We start from the raw sequence: 27,523 nt of genomic DNA, 5'->3' as shown, positions 1-27,523 counted from the left end.
TTTTCACAGCTCTGTTGCATAGACTGTTCTCTTTTAGTCTATGAATTTATTTTTGGATTAAATGTGGTTTTTTTATACCTATACTTTTGGATTTTGTATTTATCATTTTGAGACAGGGCTTCACCAGACTAGCCTTGAACTCACGTTATAGCCCAAACTAGCCTTGAACTCATAATTGTCTCTTTGCCTCAGCCTCCAGAGTGCTAGGATTACAGGTATGTGCCACCACACCCTGTTGGGGTTTTGTGTTTTAATCCAATCTACCAATATGTAAGTTTTGACATTCACATTGAGAGTTACTACTGAAAGATGTTTACTCTTGTCATTGCATTATTCTTGTTGCTAATTCCCCCATCCCCACCCCTGTGCTTAACTGCTCACCCTACCTGATATATTCATCCATTAGATATTTTACACTATTGGCTTCATTGTCTCTTTGTGCAATATCCTTGAGAATTTTTTGGATTGCTGTTTTGGTGATAATGAATTTCTTTTTTTTGGGGGGGGGTGGTCTTTTTCCTTTTTATTGGTACCAGGGATGATAATGAATTTCTTAAGGTGCTCTTGCCATGGAAAGACCTTATTTTTCCATCAATTTTGAAAGATAGTCTTGCAGGATTTGTTAGTGTGGATTATTGTTTTCTCTTAGAGCTTGTACTTTAAACTCGCTTAGTCTTTAGAGTACTTCTATTGAGAAATCTACTGTAATTTATTTATATTGGATTACCTTCATAAGTGATTTGTTCCTTTTCTCTAACAGGTTTGAAGATTCTGTCTCTGTATTGGACTGCTGAAATTTTGCCTGTGATGTGTCTTGGAGAAGTTCTTTATTGATTGTGGCTACTTGGTGTTCTGTATGCCGTGTTTACCTCTGTGTTAAATTCTTTCTGCATACTTGAAAGTTTTTTGCTGTTATTTTTGTAAATAGGCTTTCAGTGCCATTTTAGCTGTTCTCTGATTTTTTTATTACTTCCAATTATCTTAGTCTTCCTTACATCATCTAGCTGCTGTTGCATTTACTTTCCATATTCTTGTTGTTTTTAGGGTACCTCTGAATATATGGTTACCTGCATCAACCCTATCCTCTCATTCTGATCCTGTCCTCACATTGGTCACTCTCACTACCTATACTTTAAAACCTTTTGTCTCTTGAATTTCTTTTTAGTACTGTTACCTTACATGGACTTTTTAATTCTTTGCTAAACTAGCCATTCATATTTTATAGTTTGTTTAGCTCAGGTAGTTTTGTATTAGTGTCTTCTATAAACTCAGTGATCATTTTAAGTCCATTATCTGTTCAATTATATCATTTTCCATCTCACTGAGCATCTTATTGATCTTTCGTTTGTTTCTTCTTTAATAATTTTAAATAAATTAGATGTCTGGCTTTGTTTTGCTCTCCATCAGTGCCCCATATATCAGGTGTGGGGAATTGAGAGATTTTGGGTGAATTTTGTTTCCTTATGTTTCTGTTCCACACATGCAAGTGTTTTGAAGGTTGCTAACTTATTCTAGCTGGTCAATTACAGTGGGAAAAAACATTGCTAGTATGGAAAGCTCTTTAGTCAGTGTTTGTTTCCAGTGATATACTCTGGATTGGCTACCTATAGGCCTTTGCTTCTATCCCAAGATCCAGTCTCCTCCATTAACTTAGGAGAGGAGAATGCCACTATGGTAATGACTCTGTTTGCAAACTTTGCACTGGATGACAGATGCTTCCATGGCCATCTTCTCAATACAAATGCAAACTCAGTCATCTTCTCCAAATTTATAAAACAACTTAACTTTGTATACCAAGGTACCACTCTAATTGATCTAGCACCCTGTTCTCCATAAATGAACAGCAGTATAATTGATAACACAAAGACAAACCAGATTTTTGGCATACAGTGAAAACCAATAACAACATCATGCCACCCTGGCTGTAGCAACGAAATCAGCAACAATAACAGAGTCAAAAAAATTTTTGCCAGCATCAGATTGATTGATTTTAAAAATCTATTCAGTTAATGATCCTAAACTGATTAACAATCAGACTAACCGATCCAAAATTATATAAAACATATATCAATTATACTGAATCAAGGTACACATTGGCCACACTGCATTACAATAACTTTTTTCTCCTTTTTTCCATATTATTTGTCTTTTGTTTTGCACTTTGTTTATATATTAGGTTTCTTACATTTACTTAACGTTATGTTCTCAAGGTGCACCTATTTGCATACAAATGACTCAAGTTTACACTTCTTTATGGGAGAGTAGTACTCTATTGTATATTAAATACCACATTTTCTTTTTCAGTTCATCTGTTGTTGAACATATAGACTGCTCCCAGGATTTAGCTATTATGAATTATGCTCTATAAACATGAGTATATATATATATTACTGTAATATGATATCTTAAACTTTGGGGAATACCTAGAAGAGAACCAACTGGTCAAATAGAATTTCTATTCTTAGTTTTTTGAGGAATCCATATACTAATCTCCATAGTAGTTGTACCAGTTTACACTCCCACCAATAGTGAAGCAGGGTTTCTGTCTCTCCCTTGAACTCCCAGCCTCTCCAGCATTTGTTATTGATTTCTTGATGATAACCATTCTTTCTGAAAAGATGGAATCAGTGTTGTTTTAATTTGCAATTCTTAAATGGCCACTGACGTTGAACATTTATTCATGGATTTATTTTTCATTTGTATTTCTTCATCTGAGAGTTATCTATTAAATTCAGATACCCATTTTTTGACAGAGTCCTTAAATTTGGGGAGGTCTTTTTTTCAGCTTATATATATATATATTCTACATATTAGTCCTTTAAAGAGAGACTGAGAAAATTTTTTCCAATTTTGTAGATTATCTTTTCACTCTATTTATTGGTGATTGTCTTGCTGTGTAGAAGTTTTAGGGGTTTTTGCTTTAGTTTTTGTTTGTTTGTTGTTGTTGTTATTGTTAATTTTTATTTTAAAGAGTATAAAACAATAAAGCCAGTCAGAACAAACAAGTGTGACACAGACTTCAAAACAAAATGTAATCAATAATAGTTACCATAATGCCTCTTGTCTTCAAAATAGCTGCCCATATCTTCAGATATAGTAAAACTCAAACAAAACAGAACAGAATAGAACCAATAAAAACAAAACAGTGAACACAATAAAAACTTCAATACAAGATAATAATAAATCTAAAATGGTTACCATATTATGTCTTACAATCTTTGAAATGGCTGTCCATGCCATCAGATACGATAAAATCAAACAAAACAAAACAGAATAAAAACCAACTCAACAAAACAATGAACATCATACAGGACTTCAAAACAAAATGATAGGGAATTAACAATGGCTACCACCTTCAGAAGGAGACACCCCCTAGATACTACACTGCATATTGTTATACTCTGAATAGATGATCAGACTACTGGCCTTAGGCCTACAAAGTCAGGGAAACATAAACACTATAAGCATTAAATTGTGTTTTACCTCAGTAGCTATCATCGTAGCCTGTGTTTCTCCAGATCAGCCAGTTGCTTATAGCAGGGGGGAGCAATTTGGCTCTTCTTTCCCAGCCCGCATGTTGGAAGGGGCTGGTATCTGGCTCTCCTTCCGCACCCTGCACATGGCACTGATTATCAGGGAGGGCTGGCTTCTTGGTAACTTCTTATTCTCTTACCCTGCAGTCTGAAAATGGCACTGACTCACAGGCAAAAGCTGGCATCTTACTGTCTCCACAGCACTCCGCACATGGCGCCAGTTCGTAGGGAGGTCTTGCTTCTTGATGACTTCTTGTTCTCTTCCCCCACAGTCGGCTAATGGCCTGGTTTTTTTTAGAGAAAAAAAATTAAAAGCAAGATAATTAGAGGGTAACAACGTTTAATACATTGCATATTGTTACCTTTAATTCAGTTACTCAGAGTACAAGATATCTGCATTTAATTATCCAAACAATATTAGCACAAATATTTTTTTCAATGAACCAAGAGAAATTAGTAGTATACATATCTTAACTATTATATATATAACATATAATTTCTTTCGGCTTCTCACACTAGGGAAACAATACAATGTTTACACGTGTGAGTCTGGTTCATTTCACTTTTGAGTATGGTCTCTAGTTGTATCCATTTACCTATAAAAGTCTCAAGTTTATCTTTCTTTATGGCTGAGTAGTACTCCATTATATAAAAATACCACATCTGTTTTATCCTTTCTCCAGTTGAGGGACATTTAGATTGTTTCCAAGATCTACCTATTACAAATTGTGCTGCTATAAACATGGGTGCACATATATTGCTGTGGTAAGATGTGTTTAATTCTGAGAAGATACCCAGGAAAGGAATAGCTGGGTCAAATGGGACCTCCAGTCCTAGTTTTTGCAAGAATCTCCATGATTTTTGCTTCTCAAAGTGGTTTTTCAAAGTGATTGCTTCAATCTACACTCCCACCAGTAGTGGACAAGGATTCCTTATTCCTCACAGGCTCCCCAGCATTTGTTATTGGTTGATTTCTTGATAACAGCTGGAGTGAGGTGGTTCTCGGTATTGTTTTAATTTGCATCTCTCAAATGACCAATGATGTTGAACACTTTTTCATCTATTTATTTGGTCTCTGTATTTCTTCATCTGAGAAGTTTGTATTCATCTCATATGCCCATTTTCGGATTGAGTTTTTAAATTTGGGAGGTCTATTGTTTTTGAGTTCTCTATATGTTCTCAATAGTCATCTTTTGTCTGAGGAACAGCGGGCAAACATTTTCTCACATTGTGGATTGTCTCTTCACTTTGTTGGTAGTTTTTCTTGCTGTGCAAAAGCTTTTTAATAAGATGAGATCCCAGTTATTGGTTCTTTGTGATAGTTCCTGTGATAGTGCAATCAGGGTTTTACTCATAAAGTCTTTACCTACACCAATATCTTCAAGAATTTTACCTACTCTTCCAGCAGATTTAATGTTTCTGTTTTAATATTTACATCTTTGATCTATTCTGAATTTAGTTTCATATATGATGACACATGTGGGTCCAATTTTAATCTTTGACATGTGCAGTTTTTCCAGCACCATTTATTAAAGAGGCTGTCTTTCTTTAAGTGATTGTGTTTGGTACCTTTGTCAAAGATAGATAGTTTAGTATGTCTGGAGTTATTTCTGCATCTTCTAATCTGTTCCACTGATCTTCAAGTCTGGCTTGTTCTTGTTTTTTGCCAGTGCCATGCTGTTTTTATCACAGTAGCTTTATGGTATAATTTCAAGTCAGAGGCTGTGATGCCCTCTTGTCTTGTCTTTGTTGCCCAAGATTGCCTTTGATAATCTAGGTCTCTTCTGGTTCCAGATGAATTTTAGGATTGTTTTCCCTAATTCGTAAGACATGCTATTGGCATTTGAATTGGAATTGCATTAAATCTATGTAACAATTTGGGAAGCATGGCCATTTTTACTATATTGCTTTTTCTTACCCAAAAGCAAGGGATGTCTTTTCATTTTCTAATATCTTCAATCTCTTTTCAGAATGCTGTAGTTTCCATTGTTGAATGTTGACGTTGTATCCAGCTATGCTACTGAATTTGATTATTAAATTTACCAATTTTTTAGTGGAGTTTTTGAGGTCTTCTATGTAGAGTATTATGTCATCTGCAAATAGCCATAATTTAAATTCTTCCTTTCCTATCTTTATTCCATTTAATTCTTTCTCGTCTACTTGCTCTGGTTAGTTTCCAGGACTGTGTTGAATAAGAGTGCAGACAGTGGACATCCTTGTCTTGTTCCTGATTTTGGAGAGATAGTTTTCAGTTTTTGTTCATTTGATATGATGTTGGTTGTTGGTTTGTTATAGATGGCTTTTATCAGATTGAAATAAAGACCACCTGCTCCAACTTTCTGTAGTTTTTATCTTGAATGGGTGCTGGACTTTGTCAAAAGCGTTTTCTGTATCTATTGAGATGATCATATGATTTTTGTCCTTGGCTCTGTTAATATGGTATATTACATTTACTGATTTACATATGTTAAACCATCCCTGCATCCCTGGGATGAATCCCACTTAGTCATAGTGTATAATCTTTTTGATGTTTTAGCTGAATTCTATTTGCCCAGCATCTTATTGAGGATTTTTGTATCTATATTCATTAGGGAAATTGGCCTGTAATTCTGTTAGCTGAGTCCTTTTCTGGTTTTGATATCGGGGTAATGTTTATTTCCAGGAATGAATTTGGGAGTATTGCTTCCTATTCAGTTTCATTAAAGAATTTGAGAAGTAGTGGTGTTAGGTCTTCTGTAAATTTCTTGTGGAATTCAGCATTGAATCCATCAAGGCCTGGGCTTTTCTTTCTTGATAGGTTTCTAATTGCACCTTTGATTTCAACTGATACTGGTTCATTCAACTTTTAACATCTTCTTGATTCAACTTTGTTAGTTAATATATATCAAAGAATCTGTCCATTTCTTGTGTATTTTCTATCTTATTAGAATACAAGTTTTTAACGTAGGTATAGATGGTCTTCTAGATTTCTTTAACTCTTTTCATTCCTAATTGCTTAGATCTGAGTCGTTTCTTTCCTTTTTTTGATTAGATGGAATAAGTGTTTCTCAATTCTGTTTAATCTTTCAAAGAAACAACTTTTCAATTCATTGATTCTTTGTATTGGTTTTTTAGTCTTCAATGAGTTAATTTCTTCTCTAGTATTTATAATATTTCCCCTTATACGAGCTTTTGGCTTAGCCTGCTCTTCTTTCTCTAGAAGTTTGAGGTTCACCATTAAGTTTTTTATATGTACTTAATCTGTTTTCTTGATGTGGATATTTACTGCTATAAATTTCCCTCTTAAATTGCTTTCATTGTGTTCCATAAGTTCCAGTATGTTGTATTGGCATTGTTCAACTGTATAAATTGTCTTAATTTCATCTGTGACCTATTTGTTGTTCAGGAGGGTGCCATTTAATTCATGTGTTGATGATGTTCCTGTGATTTGTTTTGCCATGGATTTTGAATTTCATTGCACTATGGCCTGGTAATATGCATGAAATAGTTTCAGTTCCTTTGCATTTACCTAATCATGTTCTGTGATCACATGTTAATGTGATCTGTTTTGGAGGACATCCTGTGTGCAGCTGAGAAGAATGTATATGTATATTCTGAAGTTTTGAGGTTGAACACTCTGTAGATATCTGTTAAGTTCATTTGTTCAAAAGTTTGATTCAGTTCTAATATTTCATTGTAGATTTTTTTTTTTTTTTTTGGTCTGGTTGATCTGTATTTTTGTGATAAGGGGTATTGAGATCCCCCAATATAATTGTATTACTGCTTATTTGATTTTTCATGTCCTTTAGTATTTGTTTATAGAGTTGGGTACACTGGTATTTGTTGCATATATATTAATTATTGTTATCTCTTCCTCTTGAATTGTTCCCTTTACAAGGATATAGTGACCTTCTTTCTTTATCTCTCTTAGTCTAGACTTGAAATTCAGTTTGTCTGCAAATAGAATAGCTACCCCTGCTTTTTTCTGGGTTCCTGTCATATGGAATATTGTTTTTAATTGTTTGACTTTCAGTATATGAATCTCTTTTTGAATTAAATATGCCTTTTTGAATTAAATATGCAGCATATTGTTGGATCTTGCTTCTTGGTCCATTCTGCCAGTCTTTGCTTTTTGATTGATGAATTGAAACCATTAACATTGATGGTTATAACTGTGATAAGTATTGACTTATCCTGGTCATGTTATTTTCCTGCTGTTGGCTCCCCGTCTTCTCCCCTCCTCTGTTTTATTGTTTGCCTTGCCTAGTGTGTTCCTTCTCTTGGGCTTCATGGGGTTGTAGTCTTTATTAACTCTTTTTAGAATGTCCTTCAAAACATTTTGGAGTGCTGGTTTGGTGGTTATAAATTTCCTCAGATGTTCTTTGTCATGGAAATATCTTATTTCTCCATCAAATTTGAAAGATAATTTTGAAGGGTATGTCAATCTGGGTTGAAATACTTCCCTCTAAGCTCTCCTGGAGTGTCTGTGCTGAGAAATTAGCTGTAATTCTAATGGGCTTTCCTTTACAAGTAATTTGTTTCTTTTCCCTAACAGCTTTTAAAATTCTATTCTTATGTTGAATTTCTGGAACTTTGACTATGATATGCTTAGATGTAGATTTTTTTTTGATCACTGCTAATTGGAGTTTTATATGCTCACTTATTTGTATGTCAAATTCTTTTTCTCTCCCAGGCAAGTTTTCTGTCATGATGTCTGTGAACATGTTTTTAATGTGGTATCTCCTTCTTGTTCAATGACTCCAGTCAATTTCAAGTTATTCTTCTTTGTTTCATCTAGCAGCTTCTGGGTTGATTTTTCATGGTCCTTTATTATTTTTGAGAAATCTTTTCTTAATAATTGTTAACTGCAAGCCTGTCTTCTATATTTTCACATTGGCTTAATCTGCTGTGAATACTTTCAGTGGAATTTTTATTCTCCTGGATATCTCCTTGAATCTGCCTTATGGATTTGATTTTTTTCCTATGCTGAACATTCATGGCTTGCATAACTTTTTAATGCTCATCTTTTTTTGTCTTTACCTGCTCTAACACCACTAACCATGGTGTTTATTTTGGGCTCCATCTCTGTAGTTATCTGAAAGATTATTTCTGATTTGAGTTTTTTCAAGTGCCTCATTCAATTGCTTTGCTGTTAACACTTCAGAAAGGCCAGGTGGGAGGGTTTTCGATTGTCCCACATCATTGACCTGGTTTGCTTTTGGTGAACTGAATGTCTGGGATTATATCTTAAGTTTCTCTTCATTTTCTTCTCTTCTTTAGTTTAATTCCTGGTGTGGTGCTTGCATATAGTGGGTTGCTTTATTGGTAGTATTTAGAATCCTTAAGTAATTACTACTTCTCTGAGGAACCTTCCAGTTGTAGCTGGTTTTTGGGTTTCAAGTCTGTTGGAAGATCCTACCTCTTTAGTTCACTGGGGGATGAGAAATTGCTGGCTCAGTCCCTGGTTCTTTGGCCCTGTGCCACAGTATTTTCTGTGACCCTTAGTCTCAGTCATGGGTTACCAGGACAAACTACTGTTTCGAATAATTATGTCACTTTGGAATACAGGGGTACCAATAGCATCAAACACAGCCTAGAAAATAATAAACTGTGCTAACCATCAATTTGCCACTTTTAACCATATGAATTGGATTTGTGGTCATATAACAAAATCTAAAACAAATCAGAAAATTGTATGCAGTATTCAAGTCCTTAATATGCCACTTTTGTCTCGGGTTAAAATTTAAAATGGGTTAAGTAGAAAATAGAAAAAAGGAAGAGATTAGAAGTAAGGTTGTAGGACAAAGGAATCACACTAACTTTGGGAAATGAGTGCAGAAGACTGGCGGGAAAGAAAGAAGGAAGAGATAAAAGGAAGAACAGAACAGGATCACAACCACAAAGAGGCTAGAAACCACATTCACACTCATACAAAAACAAGATCAAACAATGAAGGAGGAAAAAATTGGAAACAAAAAGGGAAAAAAAAAAAACCAAATCCACCAACACAAAAACTAAACAAGAGAGACAGGGAAAATAAAGTCTCAGCATTCACTGGTAGACAACCTGTGGAGACAGAGTCCCTGTCCATGTCAATGTATTCCAGCAAGCCAGCAGTAGCTTTTTGGCAGAGTAGTAGATTATCTCAGCAAGCCTGCACTTTCTGGCCAAGACTAGACTTGCCACTCTCTGAGCACCTTCTGTGGGCCTGAGCCTAACAGGAGTTGCTAGACGGAGCTGGCGGCAGTTCTGAGTTCTGGTCTCAGTCGGCCAGATTTGTGATGGCTCCAGGCCAGCTGCACTATCCTGTGGGACAGCTGAGACCTCCACACTCACTGCTAGCCAGTGCAGCCCTTCATGTCTGCTGCTTCCCTCTACTGCTGTGTCTCTTCACGGTGCCTCTGGGTTCACCAGCCATCACCATGTGTCTGCAGGTTTAAACCACTTTCACGCAGTTGAGTTCCATCTTGGAGAAGGCACCACAATCTACCTCTTCCTCCTTTGTTGAGTTTCTGTCTTCGTTCTTTCTGTGGGCTTCACTTGACACTTCTGATTCTGCTTGGGTTCAGGGGATTCACATCCCTTCTTCTTGTCTTCCTCACATTGCTATATCCCTGTGTCTGAATGGCGACTCTCCAAGAGGCTTTCTGTGCTGCTTACTGCTTCACCATCTTGGTCTGTCTTTCTCAGAAGCATTTTAATTTAATGTAGTCCCATTTGTTGATTCTTGCAACTGGGATTCTATTGAGAAAGTCTTTGCCTGTGACGATGTATTTAGGAGTTTGACCTATTTTGTTTTCAGTATATTGAGCACTTCGCTCTTAGAATTGTTTCATTGTGTCCTATAAGTCCTAGTGTGTCATACTGGCATTATCATTTGATAATAAGAACTAACTTATTCCTTAATTTCACCTGTGACCCATTGATTTTTCAAGAGGATATTGTTTATATATGTTTGTATGGCTTCCATAGTTTCTTAGTTGAGTTCTAGTTTTATTGTACTATGATGTGATAATGTACATGGAATAATTTAGATTCTTTTGAATTTACCTAAACATCCTTTATGAGCTAATATATAGTCTGTTTTAGAGAAGTTTGGAGAAGACCCATGTGTTTCGGTGTACAGTTTGGGAGAAGTCCCACGTGTTTCTGAGAACAATATATACCATTGTTGGAACACTATAGATATGTATTAAGTCCATTTGTTTGATGGTTTAGCTCAACTCCGATAATTCTTCATTGATTTTTTTTTGTCTATTTTTTTTTTTGTGTGTGACAGCGGGATATTAAGGTCCCCATTACAATTATGTTGCTGATTTTTTTTTCATGTCCATTAGTATTGGTTTTATGAAGTTGGATGCACTGGTATTTGATGAGAATGTTTATACTTTTTATCTCTTCCTGTTGAATTTTCCCTTAACTGATAAGGAGTCATCTCTTCTGCTCAGACTTGGCTTGAAATCCATTTTGTCTGAAATTAGGATAGCTACACCTGGTTTTTTCTAGGTTCTTGTTCTGTGGAACAATATTTTTTTATATGTGAATTTCTTTTTGAACCAAACGTGTTTTTTATATACAGTAAGTTCCTAATTTATGAACATTCAAGTTGTGAACTTTTACAGACTTCAACAGACCTTGCATTAGGAACATTGGCAGGGCCAGGAATATAACTCGGCAGCATACATGCCTGCTAGCAAGCACAAGATCCTGAGTTCGATTCCTGGTACAAAAGAAAACATTTGTAGATGCAAACAAATCATGGGAGTAGCTCGTGTCTGCTGGACAGTATCACAGTTGGCTGCTATGTGCTTACTGTATAGTGTGATAGTATACAGTAGCTCAACAAAAGCTCAGGATGTCCAGAAGCAAAAGAAAAAGCAGTAGTCATGTGGAGGGAACTGCTAAGAAGCGCAAAGCAATATACATTATATATTTGTGTCAAAGATATATAAGACTTACTTCATTGGACTTATAAATGAATCCAACTTACAAACATTCTCCTAGAATGGAATTTGTTCATCAGTCAAGGATTTGCTTTACTACATATTGTTGGGTTGTTTCTTGATCCATTCTGTTAGTCTGTGTCTTTTGATTAGGGAATTGAGACCAGTCACATTCAATTATTGAAAGGTATCAACTTATACCTCTCATTATTATTTACCCATTGTTGATTTCCTTATTTTTTTCCTTTTCCTTAGCCAGTCATCATACAAGATTATTCATTCTTTTTGACTTTTCAACATTGTAGGCTTTGTTGTCTCTTTTTAGGATATCCTCAAGGATATTCTTTTTGTAATGTTGGTTTGGTGGTCATGAATTTCTTGGTGCTCCTTGTCTTGGAAACATTCATTCCATTCATGGAAACATTTTATTTTTCCATTCACTTTGAAGGTATGTTTTTCAGGACACATAAGTTAGGGTTGGAAGTTATTTTCTTTTAGGGCTTGAAACACTTCACTTTAAGCCTTCCTGCCCTGTACTAAGAAGTCTGCTGTGATTCTAATGGATTTAACTTTATATATGAGTCATTCCTTTTCTCTAACAGTTTTTAAGATTTTGCCAGTGAGGACTTCTGGTACCTTACCTATAATGTAAGGGGGTTTTTTTGGTCATGGTTATTTAGTGTTCTGTATGCCTGGCATGCGTCTGTTTTTTCCTGTATATTTGAAAAGTTTTCTGTCATCATTTCTTTGAACAGATTTTTTTAATACCATTTGTGTTGTCTTCTAATTTTTCACTTATTCTAATTAATCCTACTTTAATTTTCATGGTATCATCTAGCAGCTAGTGGATCAATTCTTTTTATGTTCTCTTGTTCCTTTTTTTGATACCAAGAATCAAACTCATGACCTCACACTTGCCAGGCAGGCCAGGTACTTGTGCCGCCAAACTATATTCCCAGCCCTCTCTTTGTTACTTTCAAAGTATCTGATGGTCAGTCTTTGAAGGTATCATTGCCTTCTAGTTGTGAAGTTCTGTCCTCACATTGGTTGTTTCTATCATCCATACTTTCAATGTAATTTTTAACCTCCCAGTTTCTGATTAAAACCTTTTCTGATTCTTTGTTAAACTGGTTGTTCATATTTTATATAGTTTTATTTAGTTAGCTAACATTTTATTAGCTTCTTCTAAAAGCTCCTGGGTCATTTTGGTTATTATTTCCACTATTTGTTTAGCTATATCTTCTGTGATCCTGCTGAATACATCATTGATATGTGTCTAACCTCTACTATTATCTTTGAAGTAATTTTGGTGTGTGGCTTATGCCATTCTTCCCTTGATGCCTTCTAAATTGGGTTCAGGGGAGTTGTAACTTAGGGGAAACATTTTGTCTTATCTTTTCATGTTTCTTTTGGCTGTTTTGTGCTGTTTTGTGGATACCTATAGTGTAAAGACTTTGTTGCTAATGTAGAGGTCTCTTTAGTCACTTTTCAGTGGTACACTTTTGGTGTGGCTAGCTTTTGGGCCAACACCAAGTTTTCTGGAATGTACTCTCGTATTGTTAATGTCAGAAAGGTAATCTGAGTGTTGGCTTACAGAGAAATCCCATTAATAGCAATAATTTTGCTACCCTTATAATATCAAGAAAATCAATTGTAGTAGTACTAACACAAGTAAGATATTAACATAAGAACCAATTATATATCACCCTTAACTCTAGAGAAGAAATCCACATTATGGTATAAACATTAAAGCAATCCAGGTATTGAGTTATAGATAATACGTACTTACTACAATAGCTGTATGTCCTCTAATGGTAGAAAAGAATTTAACAGTAACTTTATAGAGTTAACTATCTAAAGATTAACAAATCTTTATGGTTACACTATTAAAGATATAGGGAATGGGGAATGTAAGAAGAAAAATTTGAAACTTTTATGATATAAAAACAGAGAGAAACAGTACAAAAAGTCCTGTTGGGAAAGAGAAGGATATTTATAGAATCAAGGAAAGGTAAAGGAATAAACTAATGAGAAATAGAAAATAAAAAGAGGGAGGAAAAGAAAAAATGAAATGGACACTAAAAATAGAGAAAATATTAAAGTGAAGTAAAAGGAAGATAAATAAAGAAGGAAAAAAAAAGATAAGCAGGGAAAAAGAACAAAGGAAAATTCCCAAAGTACCAATAAACTGATCAATAGAAAAAAGGAAAGGAAAGAACTAAAATATAATGCACACAGCTAGGGATTTAACAGTGGTTTAAGCACTTGCCTGGTAAGCACAAGGTCATGAGTTTGATCCCCAGCACCCCCCCCCCAATACATTCACAGAAAAGAAAAGAAAAAAGAAATTTCTCTATGATTTTTGGATGTGTGGTTTAATGACCAGGATCTACAGTTTTGGGGGAGTATCCAAGTTAAGACGTCTCTGTGCCCCTCCTCACACTGGTAGACAAGGAAACATTCAGGCAATAGTATTAGGACAAATCCACCAATGCCACAAACTTTCAAATCCATAACAACTCAGGCTGAGCCTGGCCTCTCCCTATGGGAGTAGGGTCTATGTCTTTTAGCTCAGACACCTCAGGGTATTTCTTTCCATCTTGCTCCTTGATTGTGGCTATCTGCTGTAGCTGTGCCTCACCTAGTTACTGTGGAAACTTAACACTGGAAACCTGGAAGTGAAGCCATCCCACGGCTGCTTTGAGTCCCAGGTTATGCAGCCTGGTTCCCCACCAAGCAGTCTCTCCAGGGATAGGTTGGGCTTATAAACTGGAGTTACTCACAAGCTGTTGCCTGTTGAAGAATTCACGTGGAAATAGAATCCCATGCTCTCCCTGTCGGTCGCTTACCTGCTGGTTTGTGCTACCACTGTGCTCTTCCCAGAAGCCCCCTGGAGTCTCCAGCTTTCACTTTGTCTCTATAGATTTCAATCTCTCTGTCCTACTTGCCATCAGCCAGGAACTGGGGAGAAAGTATAGACTGTTCCTTCCCTTTTCATTTTTGTGTTCTGTCTCTTCAGTTTCTCTGTAGGTTTTAATTTTCCTGTCAGATCCTTCCTGATTCCTGAGGCTCTGTTCTCTTTTTCTTTCCCTCCCTCCCTTCCTTTCTTCTCCCTCCCTTTCTTCCTCCCTTCCTCTCACCCTTTCTCCTTCTCCCTCCCCACTTCCTTTTCCAAGTTGTTTGCCAGATTTATATTCCAAATCTCAGACAATGCATTGTCATTGCTTGTACTTTACCCTTTTTTCAAACTGGAAGTTGACATACCATAATTAATAAAAGTACCTACTGTGCACCCCTTCAAAATAGAAAGTGATCTATAATTTTAATATAGACGCAAATGCAGACTAAATATTGATATACAGTAAATTTACTAAATATGCTAATCATTAACAGTGTTAAAGAATTCCAACAATAAGAGCATAGAGTCAACTAAATATCTAAAGATAACTAAAGCTTCATGGTAATGCTAGTAAAGAGGAGGTGCTGAAAAATGGGAAGACAAAAGATATAAAAAGGAAAGGAAGATGACCAGAGAAATGAGATAAAGGTTTTTATTGAGTAAAAAAAAATTAATAGAATTAGATAAATGTAACAGAAAAAAATAGGAAAAAAAGATAAAATAGTAAAGTGAAGGGAAATGAAAAAATGAATTACAAAAAGGAAAAACTCAACTCCCCGCAAAAAAAAAAAAAAAAACCTATAAAGAAATGACTCAAAACAAATTTCTCCATGTTTTCAAATGTGTGGTTTGTTTCTAGGTCTGCAGTATTGGAATCTACCTGATATGAGCAAGGGATAGTAAGTCACTACTTAGACCCATTTTGCGTTCACAGTCACATGTTGGTGTGTGAATGCTGAATCCTGCCCTGCCTTTCTTGCTGGACATGGCTGACTGTCAGTGATGTTCATCCTAAAGCCTGTATTTCCTCCAGTTGCTTCTAATTTCTGTATCTCTTTGTGTACTCCAATCATGGCTTTTTCCACCTATCTGTAAAACCTGTGAGTTTGTGAGGTGCTCCGTCTGGTCCAGAGGTGCCTTTACCATACACACCCCAGGCTGTGGCAACCCTCCAAGCTGAGGCATATCACTGATCACATTGGTAGATGGGGAGAGCGAACAGACCACTGACCTGTGTTGGTTATAGGCTGCTGAGAGTAGAGAAGAAGAGACTTAATGCCAGCCCTTTCAGGCAGCCTGCTCCAAAAGGTTGGCCCTCGGATTTATGTCCTGCCAACCTGGCCCCAGAAACCATAAAAGTGTAGTTGTTCTGTAGCTCATTTTAGAACAAAATGACTGCTGATTAAACACTCAAATATGGTGGGGACTACACTGGATTTCTTCTCCAACTCTATCCTACCATGTGGAAGGAATCACTTTCAGAGCAAAATCCCACACTGTTTTATTTGTTTGGTTGGTTGGTTTTTTGTTTGTTGCTTTTTAATTTTTGGGTGCTGAGAATTAAACCAGGGCCTGCCACTTGCCAGGTAAGCATTCTACCATTGAGCTAAATCCCCAGGCCCCACCATCATCCCTGTTTTTGTAGTTTGTGATAACCATGAGCTTGCCTTGGGACTCATGCTGCCATCTTGGTCTGTTGCTCTGTGAACTGCTGACCCTTTCCTGACTTAACCTCGTGTTAGCAGAGACAGGCTTCCCCACCCCAAGTAGCTGGGTTTCATGTTCCAGCCTGCTTTGTTCTTTTCTCCGTTGTACTCTGTATCTCCAGCTGCTCTATAGTTTCTAGTTGTCCTGTCACCCTCTCCCAATTCCTGGAAATCTACTTTTTTTTCTTCATCAGGTTGTTGTTTTCCAGGTACTTCCATGTCAGGTCTCAGAGAGACTGTTTGTATTTAGCTGTCTCTTTTTTTTTTTAAATTTGAGACTGGATCTTGCCAGGTAGTTCAAGCTGCCTCCTTTTCTTGTTTGTTTGTTTGTTTTGAGGGTTTTTTGTTTTGTTTTTTAGACAGGGGTTCACTGCGTTGCTCCAGCTAGACTCAAACTTCTGCTTAAGAAGTGTCCTGCCTTAGTCTCTCAAGTCACTGGGACTACAATAGTGTACCCCCACACCTAACTACAAAAATTATTTTAAGTGAATGAAATCTGAACATTTTGGATGCTTTTCCCTTCAAATTATTAAGTGGAACTATAAGTTTAAGAAATATACGTTATCTTTTGTCATAATTATTGTATAAGTATAAATCTGTTAGCTGTATTATAAATACATGAATTTCAAAACTTCATTGTTATGTTCTATTTATTCCTCTTATTTCTACAGAATTTCATAGCAACTGAAGTACTTAAGTTGTTCAGTCTCAAAAAAGAGACAAACCACAAAACAGATTGGCAGAAAATGATGAAATTTGGAAGAAAGAAAAGAGACCGAGTGGATCATATCCTGGTCAGTGTATCCATCCAAACAATTTTTATTTTGGTTGTATCTTCAAAAATCAGGTGTAGATAGATTCCAAAAGGGAAAAAGATAGTTGATCTTAAGGCTATGACATTAAAATTTTAAATTTCACTTGCCACATTTCTGCTTCCCAGTAGAAACTGCTTTGTTTGTATTTGGCAGGTGAGAGTGTTTAACTTAGAATTTTATAGAAAGCTTGAGAAATCAAAACTTGAGTGGAAACAGTTTAATGTAGTGAATTGAAGAGACCAATGTGGATTTTGGAGCTAGACAGCTTGAACTTACAATTTGTTTTGCTTATTTGGTGCATAGTATTGGACAAGTTCATTTACCCTTTTTTTTTGCCTTGTTTCTCTATGTGTAAAATCAAGATGATAATGATAAGTACCTATCAGATAAAATTATTAAGAAGATTAAATGAATATTTATATATTTATATATGGTCATGCATTGCTTAATGAGAGAGATGCCTACATCGTGCAAAACATCATAGACTATACTACAAACCTAGATGGTATAATTGGTCACTTGGTAGGGCCTCTCTGTGTAAGCAAGAGATAAGAAACAAAGGTGTATGAGGCTACTACAGGCATAATATGGCACAATTTTTTTTGGCATACTATTTTATAGCCAACCTTTTCTTTAATAAGTCAAAGGAAATACATTCTAAATAATGCCTTCAAAGTACTTAATAGAGGGCTGTGGATATAGCTGAGCAGCACAGTGCCTAATTGGCAGACACTGGGTTCAATTCCCAGTACAAAAAATAAAAATAAAAAATCGTTAATAGATAAACCTTATTGTCATTGTTCAGTATTATTTATTTTACATAATTGTGCTGTACTTTTGTACAACTGGCAATACAGTAGGTTTGTTTATATATAACAAACCATTATCACATGAGTAATAAGGGTTGTGCTGTGACTTTGTGGAGGGCCTTAATGTCACTAATTGGTAGGAATTTTTCAGCTCCATTATAATCTTGTGTGACCATAATGGTGTATGTTGTTGCTGTTGACTAATCATTATGCAAGGTGTGACTGTGTGTGTAAAACACTTAGAACAGTTCATAACAGTTGCCCATATATAACTGAATAAATATTAGCTGTTACCACATCATTATCATTATCATCATCATCCAGAACTTTAACTAGTAAGACCTACTTGGTTTTTCAGTATATTTCTCTAACATTAGAAATGTTTATTAAAAGCCAGTAAAAAATTGTCATCCTTTCTTCCCTAAAAAAATAATATTAAAACAAAACTCAGATATTACTTTTCAGGTTTAGCTCCATGTAATACTTATGTTTATCAGCTTTCTACATGTGTGTAATTCTCTAGTACTTGATTTACTCAATAATAACTATACTAATAGCATTTGTTTGGCATTTTACAGTGTGATCATTCTTTTCATGTCTTACTTGATCTTCACAATAATTATATGCAGTAGAAAGAACTAGTGTTATTCTCTATTTTACAAATGAGAAATATAGGTGCAATACTGTTAAGTGACTTGCCCAGCAAATAAGAACCGTGATTTTAATCCATTAATTCTTTGAACCTTCTCAAGAAGGTGAATGTTTCCTGTTTGTACAGTGTTTAAAGTTTATAAATTTTCAAGTGTGACATCCTTTATTTCTTAAAGATTAAAGAAAAAAACGTGTAAGAAGCATTCTCTAACATTAATTAAATTGATCATATCCCGGGACTGGGAATTTAGCTCAGCGGCATAAGCACCTGCCTTGCAAGCAGGCGGTCATGAGTTTGATCCCCGGGACCAATAAAAAGAGAAAAAAAAATTGATCATATCCCATTTTTATCATATCTCTTATAAATCATATCTTTATACATTTAAGTCAGAAATTATGCTAATTAAAGACTGATGTTTAAATGGGAAGCAAAGCAGACGTAGTCCGTGCCTTCTTGGATTTCTACTTTGCTGGCAAAAACTGACCCATAATATGTAATTTACACATGCATGTAATTATAAATTAAGCAACAAAATAGAATAGAGGAAACTATTACAAAGTATAAACCAGCAACAAAATAGAATAGAGGGAACTGTTACAAAGTATAAACATAGGAAACTGATCTAGGACATGCTTCCCAGAGATCAAAGTAACATTTTATTTTATATCTTAAAGATGTATAATCATTAACTAAGTTCTCTGACAGAATGATTCATTCAGGGAGAGTAAAAACTACATATGCAAAGAACCTGAAATGAAAGGATGCATGGGTGTGTCCTTAAATGTCAGTGATGGAGGAGGTGGCATAAGATAAACTGAAAAAAGTAACTTCTGAATACACAGTGCATTTTAAACAACGTAAAAGATTTTGAATTTTATTTTAAAAAATAAGGAGTTTAAACAGGAGAAATTAGATTTGTAGTTTTAAAAAATCATGAAAGATCCCAGTCATGAGAGAGACCAGGGCAAGTGGACTTCAAGTTCAGGTTTCACCAGCGAAGTTTAGCAAGACCCTGTCTCAAAACAGACAGACAGACAGACAAGATAGATAGAGTCTTACTCTTACTTTTTTTGTCACTAGGATAAAATACTGTTCTGGAACCTAGTGTTCCTGGGTTCTCTTTTCATTGCAAAGTCTTTCACTTTTGTAATTTTGGAGCTTCAAAAGGAGTCCTGTTGGTTTCTGTGATATCCTCAGGGCATCTTTTCTATTGTTCAGTTCCTTCTCAGCAACCAAACTTTCCTGTGTGCCATCTTTGCAGTCTGCAACTTTACTGGAGCTTTCTTTCTGGCCAAACTCAAAACATTTTAAATCATTTTGCTGGGCTTTTTGCTTTTGATTCTCAATATACATATGACTAAAATATCCCAACAGTAGTCATGTCACTGCCTGAACATTTAACTTCCTTGAAATTTCTCTTTAGGTTAATTCTGACTTAATCTATCTCATGAATAAAAGCAAAATGCAGAGAAACTTTCTGCGAAAGCATAACACACATGGCTTGAGTCCTTCCAACAGAAACCTCCTGAGTGTGGTCTTTACCAAAGTATTTCTATCAACATTCTGGTCTTCTGAGCTCTGACCAGAATCTCCCATCAAGTTCAGTTTGCAACATCCCAGGACAGTTTCCTCAGCTGACATCTCCATACCTTTCCAAACTTTCCACAGCCAGTTACAAAGGCCTCTGAACTACATGGACAGGTCACATCATAGTAACAACCCCACTTCTGGTACCACAGTCTCTCTTAGTTACTTTTCTCTTTGCTGAGACAAAGTACATGACACCCAAAGTTAAAGGAGGAAAGGTTTATTTCTGCTTATAGTTTGTAGAGGTTTCAATCAGTAGTCAACTGGATCTAAGGCAGGGCAACAAGGCAGAGGACCATCACAGAGGAAAAACAGCGAGAGACAGTGAAGATTAAGCAGCAGCAGGAGCCTGCCTTTCCTGTTATCAACGGCTGCCAACCTTGTGGGTCATGCCATCTTTTATCCTGACAGCAGAGGTGTCCAGATAATCACCAAATAAAGTCAGTTAAGTAAGCAGAGATCCCACCAGCAGTCATCAGAAGATTCTCAGATATTAAGCAAAGTATTTCACTAGCAAGTTATAAGATTACTACTGTTTAAATGAGTGATATCTATGGGTAAGAAAAGATTTACCAGTTGGCTGATGGTAAAATATTTTTCAACTTCTTACAGGAGACCTGACCTGTTTATTGTAATGTTTTGTAGAGTTTACTTTTTTAAAATTTTTAATGAAATCATGATGTTAACTTCTTGGGCTAATTATACAAAAAATGCTAAGTAAATTAGTCTTTCTTACTATTTGATTTTGTTAACCTAACATTTATAAATTCTGACCCCTTGCATTTAGGAGTGAGATTTAGGACAATCATTTTTTTATAATGCAAAGCAAAAAGTTTTACTATAGAGTACAAGAAGAGGATTTTTTGTACCAGGAACCAAACTCAGGACCTCATGGCTTGCCAAGCAGGCACTTTGCTGCTGAGCTAACTCCCCAGCAACAGAGAATTTTTAAAAACGGATTCATAAGGGGCTGGAGATTTAGCTCAGCGGCATAAGCGCCTGCCTTGCAAGCAGGCAGTCGTGAGTTCAATCCCCGGTACCGATAAAAAGGAAAAAGACAAAAGAAAAAAAAAAGTATAAAAAAGAACAGAAAATAATGCAGAAACCATTGTTTTTATATTCTTCTCTTTCATCCTGAGTTCGGTTGCCATCTTTTCATGTTGCTGAGACAAAATATCCAATAGCTAAAGTGAAAGAAGGAAAAGTTTATTTTGACCCAAAATAAAACTTAGACATTTCAGTTCATAGTCAGCTGATTCCAAAGCAGGATGGCATAGCAGAGGGGCGTCATAGAGGAGAAAAAACAGTTCATGGTATGGAAGACAAAAGACAGGAGGCAGCAAAAGCAGCAAGGGAGTAATAGCAGTAACCGTCTTTCTGTCCTTGACAGCCTATCCAGGGAACACGCCGTTAGGGCAGGGAGCACTCACTCCACTCACTCCCATACTCCACACACACAAACTGTGCTGGACCAATCAATGGGCTAGTTTAGTAATCACACATGCTTGATCCCAGCATCACACTAGATCCAGCCACCTTGAGAAAAGCCCTACCTATGACTGCATGAGGCTTTGGGGGACATCTAGACATAAACCATGACAATGTAAAAATGTTTTTATTTTAACTCTTCCTTTTTTTGAAAGATAGTTCAGATTAGTTGAATATTGAATTCTGAGTTGAATATTTCTTTTATCTGAACATATTCCATTGTAATCTGAACATATTCCATTTGTTTGGAACATATCTCATTGTAATCTGACCTGTCTTCTTGCTCTTGAGAAATCTAACATTCCTTTATAAGGAATTGGTCTTCTGTTTAGTTTTTATTTAAGATTTGCGTGCATACGTGCATGTGTGTGTGTTCTACACTCATGAACTTACCGAATTAGCAAATCATATCTTTACTCAATTCTGGAAATTTTTCAGCTGTTGCTTCTTAGATTCAGTTTCCAATACCACCACCAAAACAAAAGCAAGAAGTTTATTTACTGGTGGACCTCTATCTGTCTGTCTCTCTCTCTCTCTCTCTCTCTCTCTCTCTCTCTCTCTCTCTCTCTCTCTCTCTCTTCCTCCCCTCTTCTCCCCTCCCCTCCTTTTTTTGTCTTGAAACAGGATCTCGCTATGCAGTTCAGGCTGGCCTTGTGTTTATTTTGTAGCCCAGGCTGGTCTCAAATTTGCAGTGACTCCTGCCTCAGCCTCCCCAAGTGCTGGGATTACAGTTGTGCACCCCCATGTCTGGCTGACTCCACTTTAATAGATGATGTATACTCTAAATTTCCCAGTGTTCCATGGAGCATAAATTAGAGAACAGAGGACTGGATATTTATATATCCTTCAAACAGCCATTCTCAAAGAGAAAAAAATGTGGCAGTCATCTTGAAGTATCTGGGTCAGCTCTAGGCAAGAGAACATGTTGAACAATGCTATCTCCACCTCCCAAATTTCAGATGGCATGATCTTTTTCTCCCAAGACAATACAACAGGACAAGCCAGGAGCTTATTTTTACTTGCTGCCTGCGTGTATGTGTGTATGTGTGTGTGTGTGTGTGTGTGTGTGTGTGTGTGTGTGTACACGCCAAAGTAGTCTACTTGGCCTCCAGCCTACTCACAATGTCATTATGTATAAGAAGTTTAACATGTTCCTTTTTATAATAGTCATTTTTAAATGTCTTGAGCACTTCTCATTTGATTAGTATTCATTTATCTCAGAATCTCAGAATCCTAAAATGCAAAAAGAAAAAGGATTGTAAACCAGTAACTTTTAAAAGAAATTTAGATAGTATTATATTTTTCCAAATATCTTAATGAGTATTAATTGCTATTCATTTGTTTGTAATACTCCGTAATCATGTCCAATATTGTGTTTGTACATATGCTTTTTGTAATTGTAAATCTATATATCTATATTTTGTGTACTTTTCTTTCCCTTAAATTCCTGTGCATGTTCCCTTCAGTTAACAGGGACAGCATACTTACAATTCTTAATATCTATAAAATACTGGAATATTATCAAATTGAAATATTGTTTTAAACTTTTTTCTTCTGGATCATTTTCTTGGACTGTATTCTCATTGGTGGGACTATAGAATCATTAAATATAATTCATATCTAAATTCTGTGTGACGATGATTTTCTAATCTTGTCTTCTAAATACTAGGTACAGGAGCTCCACGAAGAGGAAGCACAATGGGTAAACTATGATGAGGACGAGTTGTGTGTGAAGATGCAGCTGGCTGATGGGATCTTTGAAACCTTGATCAAAGATACTATTGATGTTCTGAATCAGATCAGTGAAAAACAGGGGAGAATGCTACTTGTGTGACATCTTGCAAATAAATTGAACACTGAGTGTTAATATGAGTCCTGGGCCTTTCTGCCTCCTGATGTACACCCCATCTCCATCATAGCAAGAGTGCTTCCGGACCTTGTACCTGTTCTTATGGACTGCTGATTTTGGAGTTCATGGGACAATGCAGTATATCTGATATTACAGCCTTGCCTTTAGACTGTCCACTGGATTACTTGATTATTTTCAGTGGACAGGATTATTCTCTTGATGTTGAGACACAATATAATTCTGCATCTCTTGTAGCACCCCTTCTAGGTCTCAGATGAGAGCTCAGAACAGCAAACTTAACCTCCATGTTTAGACTAGGGTATCACATCCTTGAGTCTGAAGTCAGGTAAGAGAGGTATATAGATAAATTTATTATGTAATTTTTGAAATATCCTGATCTATACCATGAAAGTCATAAATGAACCTTATAATCCTTAAACAGTATTAGACCCTTAATCTCTTCAAAAATATGCAAGTTTAATGCCTATTTCACATTCTGGAGTTGATTTCTTTTCTTTTTGAAGACCATTTTCTTCCATTATTGCAGTTCAGCAGCACCAAGCAGACTGTCAAATTAACAGAAATAAATGATAGCCTTGCTTTCTGAGCACCACCTAAAGAACTGTAAACCTTTGCATTGTGTTTAGTTTTCCTGTCTGAGCATGAAAACCAATGCCCCCACTGACGACTGGGCTTAAAGGACTGCTGCAGGGCTGATTGCTTTACCCTTTGTTTTATCCCTGCACTTTTCTTCCTCGTCCTAAACCTGTACAAGCTGCTCCCAGAATCACAGAAACTCAGGACCATCTCAGGCATCCAGGCATGGCAAACGTGGAAATAATTCATTTTGGCCTTCAAACTTTGAACTCCCATCTCCCAAGAAGTCAGAGACGCTGTTACTTGAATGATTTAGGAAACGAGTGTGTGCACCAAAGACAAAAAAATATTGTCTATAGTTCGTGTGCTTGTTTTACTCTATGGAACATTTTTTAATTTATTTTAAGATAAATTATTAAGTTGGAAATGTGTGTCCCTATTCAGAAGTGAAAGATTCTTATCATAGTTAAACCTTGGTCTTGAAGCTTCTATGGTTCATGGTCTTTGCACAGGAAACCTATGGTTTTAACAAATCCATACACGTATTGAAGAAGTCAGTTAAATTTGATGAAAAGAAGATGAGCTTTTCAAGAGCACTTGCAATAGTAGGAATGGGAGAAAATGATTTAAAGACACTGTAAAATTTAATCTTGCCTCTCTTACAGCATTGCTTCTTACAACTATTACCTGTATCTGAAATAAAGTGTATAGACTACAGCTGCTACATGAGAGCACATGAGATGCTCTTCTGGGACCTCAGAACCTGCCTTCCTGACTGGTTTCTCTTAATCAGTCTTATCCCTCTTCGCATAATCCAGAAGAATATGGATAATCTTAGGCGTGAATGTAAATGCCTTAATTTTGAAGGTTCAGATTAGAAGCATGATATAGACATCTACTGGATTCGTAGTTACAAGTATCCTGGAATGTTATAGTTTCAAAATATGTTAGAAAACCCCAAAGATGGTAATCTAAGTGTGCACGTTTATTTCTGCATCTTTCCTCCAAACTTGCCTTTGCATCTTAAATGTTTCACTATGCACACTTCCATTCTTCTTCTGTTCATTCTGTCGTAAGAAACTCATTGGAATATTTGCATTTTGCACAATGACTGGTGTGATAGCTCTTGACAAATGTGGAAAGCACTGAAATGTTGTGACTGAGTCTTGGGAAATGCTATTTTGATGTGTTTCCAGCATTTCTTCTGGGCCTTTGATGTTGGGCTACAGTCTTGTAGCCATAATGAGCAAATTGACTAAAGGAAGCAAAGGTTTCTCGGGGTTATTAACCAGTAATGTGGAAATATTATTTTCATGTGGCCAAGGAAAAGAAAGACTTGTCTTTTGGTTTATGTTATTTAGAAGACAGAAAAACATCTTGTCTGCATTCTTTTTGCAGTTCATAGGATCACATTGTCCTTATAATACTGAAACTTTGCAGCTGCTGTAAATTTTTTAATAAATGAATGTCAAAATACTATAATAGAAATATAGGTTGTTTTTCTACATCTCCATTATTTGAACCTAAAACCAATTTTTAGTAAGAAATTTATCTTTACTCTTTTTAACATCATGATTCTAGAGAAGGAAAAAAAATACAGAAATCCATAGAATCAGCAATCTGGACTGGTAAGGAATGCTGCCAATAATGTAGCAGTAGCCATTCTAATCAGCTCCAGCTGTCTTTGCTCTCCCAAGATTCTGGATTCCAGATGAGAGGCAGTAAAAGACCAGTCTTATTCTTTCAGAAATGTCATCCACAGTTTGTAGCAAAAACCAAACACCACCAAAAATAAATAAATAAATAAATAAAGACATCTATAGAACAGATTTCTTATTTTAACTATGAGGACCTAATTAAAATATATTTATTATTAGTATTATAAATATGGATACCCAACCACTTTTCCATACTGGCATCTTTTTAATCAAACTTCCTGTTAACCAAGAACCCCTCTTTCTAATCTTTACTCCCTCCTATACCCCACCCTCTTTCAGTCTGTCTTCATAATTCTTTAAGAAAAAGATCTTTGCATCAGCAGTAATATCTTTTAGAACAACACCGTCAGAATTTAGTAGTAAACCAACATATAGGCTTCAGATTTAATTCTGAGTCCAAAACAATTTGTGCTATCCAGGGCAGTTAACTCTGGGTTAAATAAGTACAGGGTATAGATTCCCTCTTCAGGTCTAAACAGGAATTTTTACTCTAGGGAAAAGTGGGAAGAGCTCAAAAGTAGTTAATAAGGAAGGTAATTTTCTTTTACCTGAAAAGAAAATTCCTTCTGTGACTACAGGTCAGGTCTCTGAGAAATTATCTTTCAAAAGAGATTTTGTTGCTCATAAGAGTGTTGTGGCCTATTGATAAAAACAATTTTGTTCACTTTCTTGTCTTGAAAAAAAGTGGCCTTAGCTTTTTGCAATACTTGAATAAAGTGTGTACTCACAAAAGAATTTCTGTAGCACAGCATTAGAGACTTGTAACTTTTCTGCAAGAAATTCAGACTTACATCTTCCTTTTACTACCTTAAGAATACTAGTGAATAAACATTAACTCAAAGAGCAAGTGATAGAAACTACAATGATGTTTAATGCAAATTGTAGGAATTTACATGTTTACAAATCATCTTAAACTGGTTGTGCAGCAATTCAATAAAATATCTTTGTATTATAGAAATGTGAAGAAAATTGTAAACTGATGTAAAGGAGGTACTGTCGTTTTAATTAATCTTGTTTAATAGCTTTTCCTTCTGGACTTTGCAAAGCCTTCTTGGTAAACACATTGCAAAGCATTCTCTGGGAGGCTTAGCCTTCTTGTGTGTACTGTACTGTGCAGACATGAAAAATAAACCCGTTTACTGTGTATGTGTAAATAGCCTGGTCACCAGGCCATTTTCAGCCAATAGTCACATCCAGTGCAACTCTGCACAGAAGACTTAGGGTGTGGTTTGTAAGTATGATCTGTAAAATAACTGGGATGAATTCCCATGTATACCTGTGTAAATAGATTTATTAACTAAAATGTACTTTAAGATAAATCTGTAAATAAAAACTGATTTATAAATTAATTTTGTGTCACATGTTCATTTTTACACTCAAGTCAAAAAAGCTCTAATAAAATACATTTATTGCTTGATTTCTTATTGAAGGGCATTTTTCCTTCAATATGAGCTGTGTATAACTTCTGTTTACCGTGCATATAGGTGTCATCAGAACATAAACTTTAGCAGCTTGGGCTTTGAAAGGTCGTGGTTCACATCCTATGTAGTTGTTGAGCACTGCCTTTATATTCTAAACTTTGTGCTGAGCATGAGGTAGATAGCAAAGGAGATGCACATGGTTCATGAATTTATGTAGCTTAAAGTCTTAAAGAGTCACCAAAAAATAATTTGAGCATGCCTAGTGTGCTCCAGACCTCATGCTTGAGACTGGGGATTTCATCCCACAGCAGCAATAAAGCAAGTGGCAGCAGAAAAAGAATCTGACAAATAGTGCAGGACAGATTGTAGCAAGTGCTGCAAACATATGTAGGGTTAGAGAATATTGTAAATGGGGTTGGGTTAAGAAAGAGTTCCTGATAAATTACTTTGTTTTGCTTTCATGTTTTTTGAGTTGGTGGTCACTTTGTTGCCCAGGGCCAACTTCAAACTCATATTTATCCTCTTGA

The 27,523-nt window shown here is 36.0% G+C and overlaps 1 protein-coding gene across 7 annotated transcripts in view; it reads left to right on the top strand.

The window, feature by feature from the left end:
* Positions 1–26,924, top strand: part of Cep350 (centrosomal protein 350) — a 175,849-nt gene extending 148,925 nt beyond the window's left edge. For all 7 annotated transcript variants that reach the window (XM_063239727.1, XM_063239731.1, XM_063239728.1 and 4 more), the window contains 2 exons: positions 16,732–16,854; positions 23,081–26,924. In XM_063239727.1, the coding sequence (XP_063095797.1) occupies positions 16,732–16,854; positions 23,081–23,245 (288 nt within the window). In that variant the 3' untranslated portion in view covers positions 23,246–26,924. The remainder of the gene's footprint in view (positions 1–16,731; positions 16,855–23,080) is intronic.
* The last annotated feature ends 599 nt before the right edge of the window (positions 26,925–27,523 follow it).

The sequence above is a fragment of the Cavia porcellus genome, unplaced genomic scaffold (genome assembly GCF_034190915.1).
Source record: "Cavia porcellus strain 051 isolate PalLab524CR breed Dunkin Hartley unplaced genomic scaffold, mCavPor4.1 scaffold_29, whole genome shotgun sequence".
Classification (NCBI taxonomy): domain Eukaryota; kingdom Metazoa; phylum Chordata; class Mammalia; order Rodentia; family Caviidae; genus Cavia; species Cavia porcellus.
Note: the sequence above shows the minus strand (reverse complement) of the source record. Positions and strands in the feature narration are given on the sequence as shown.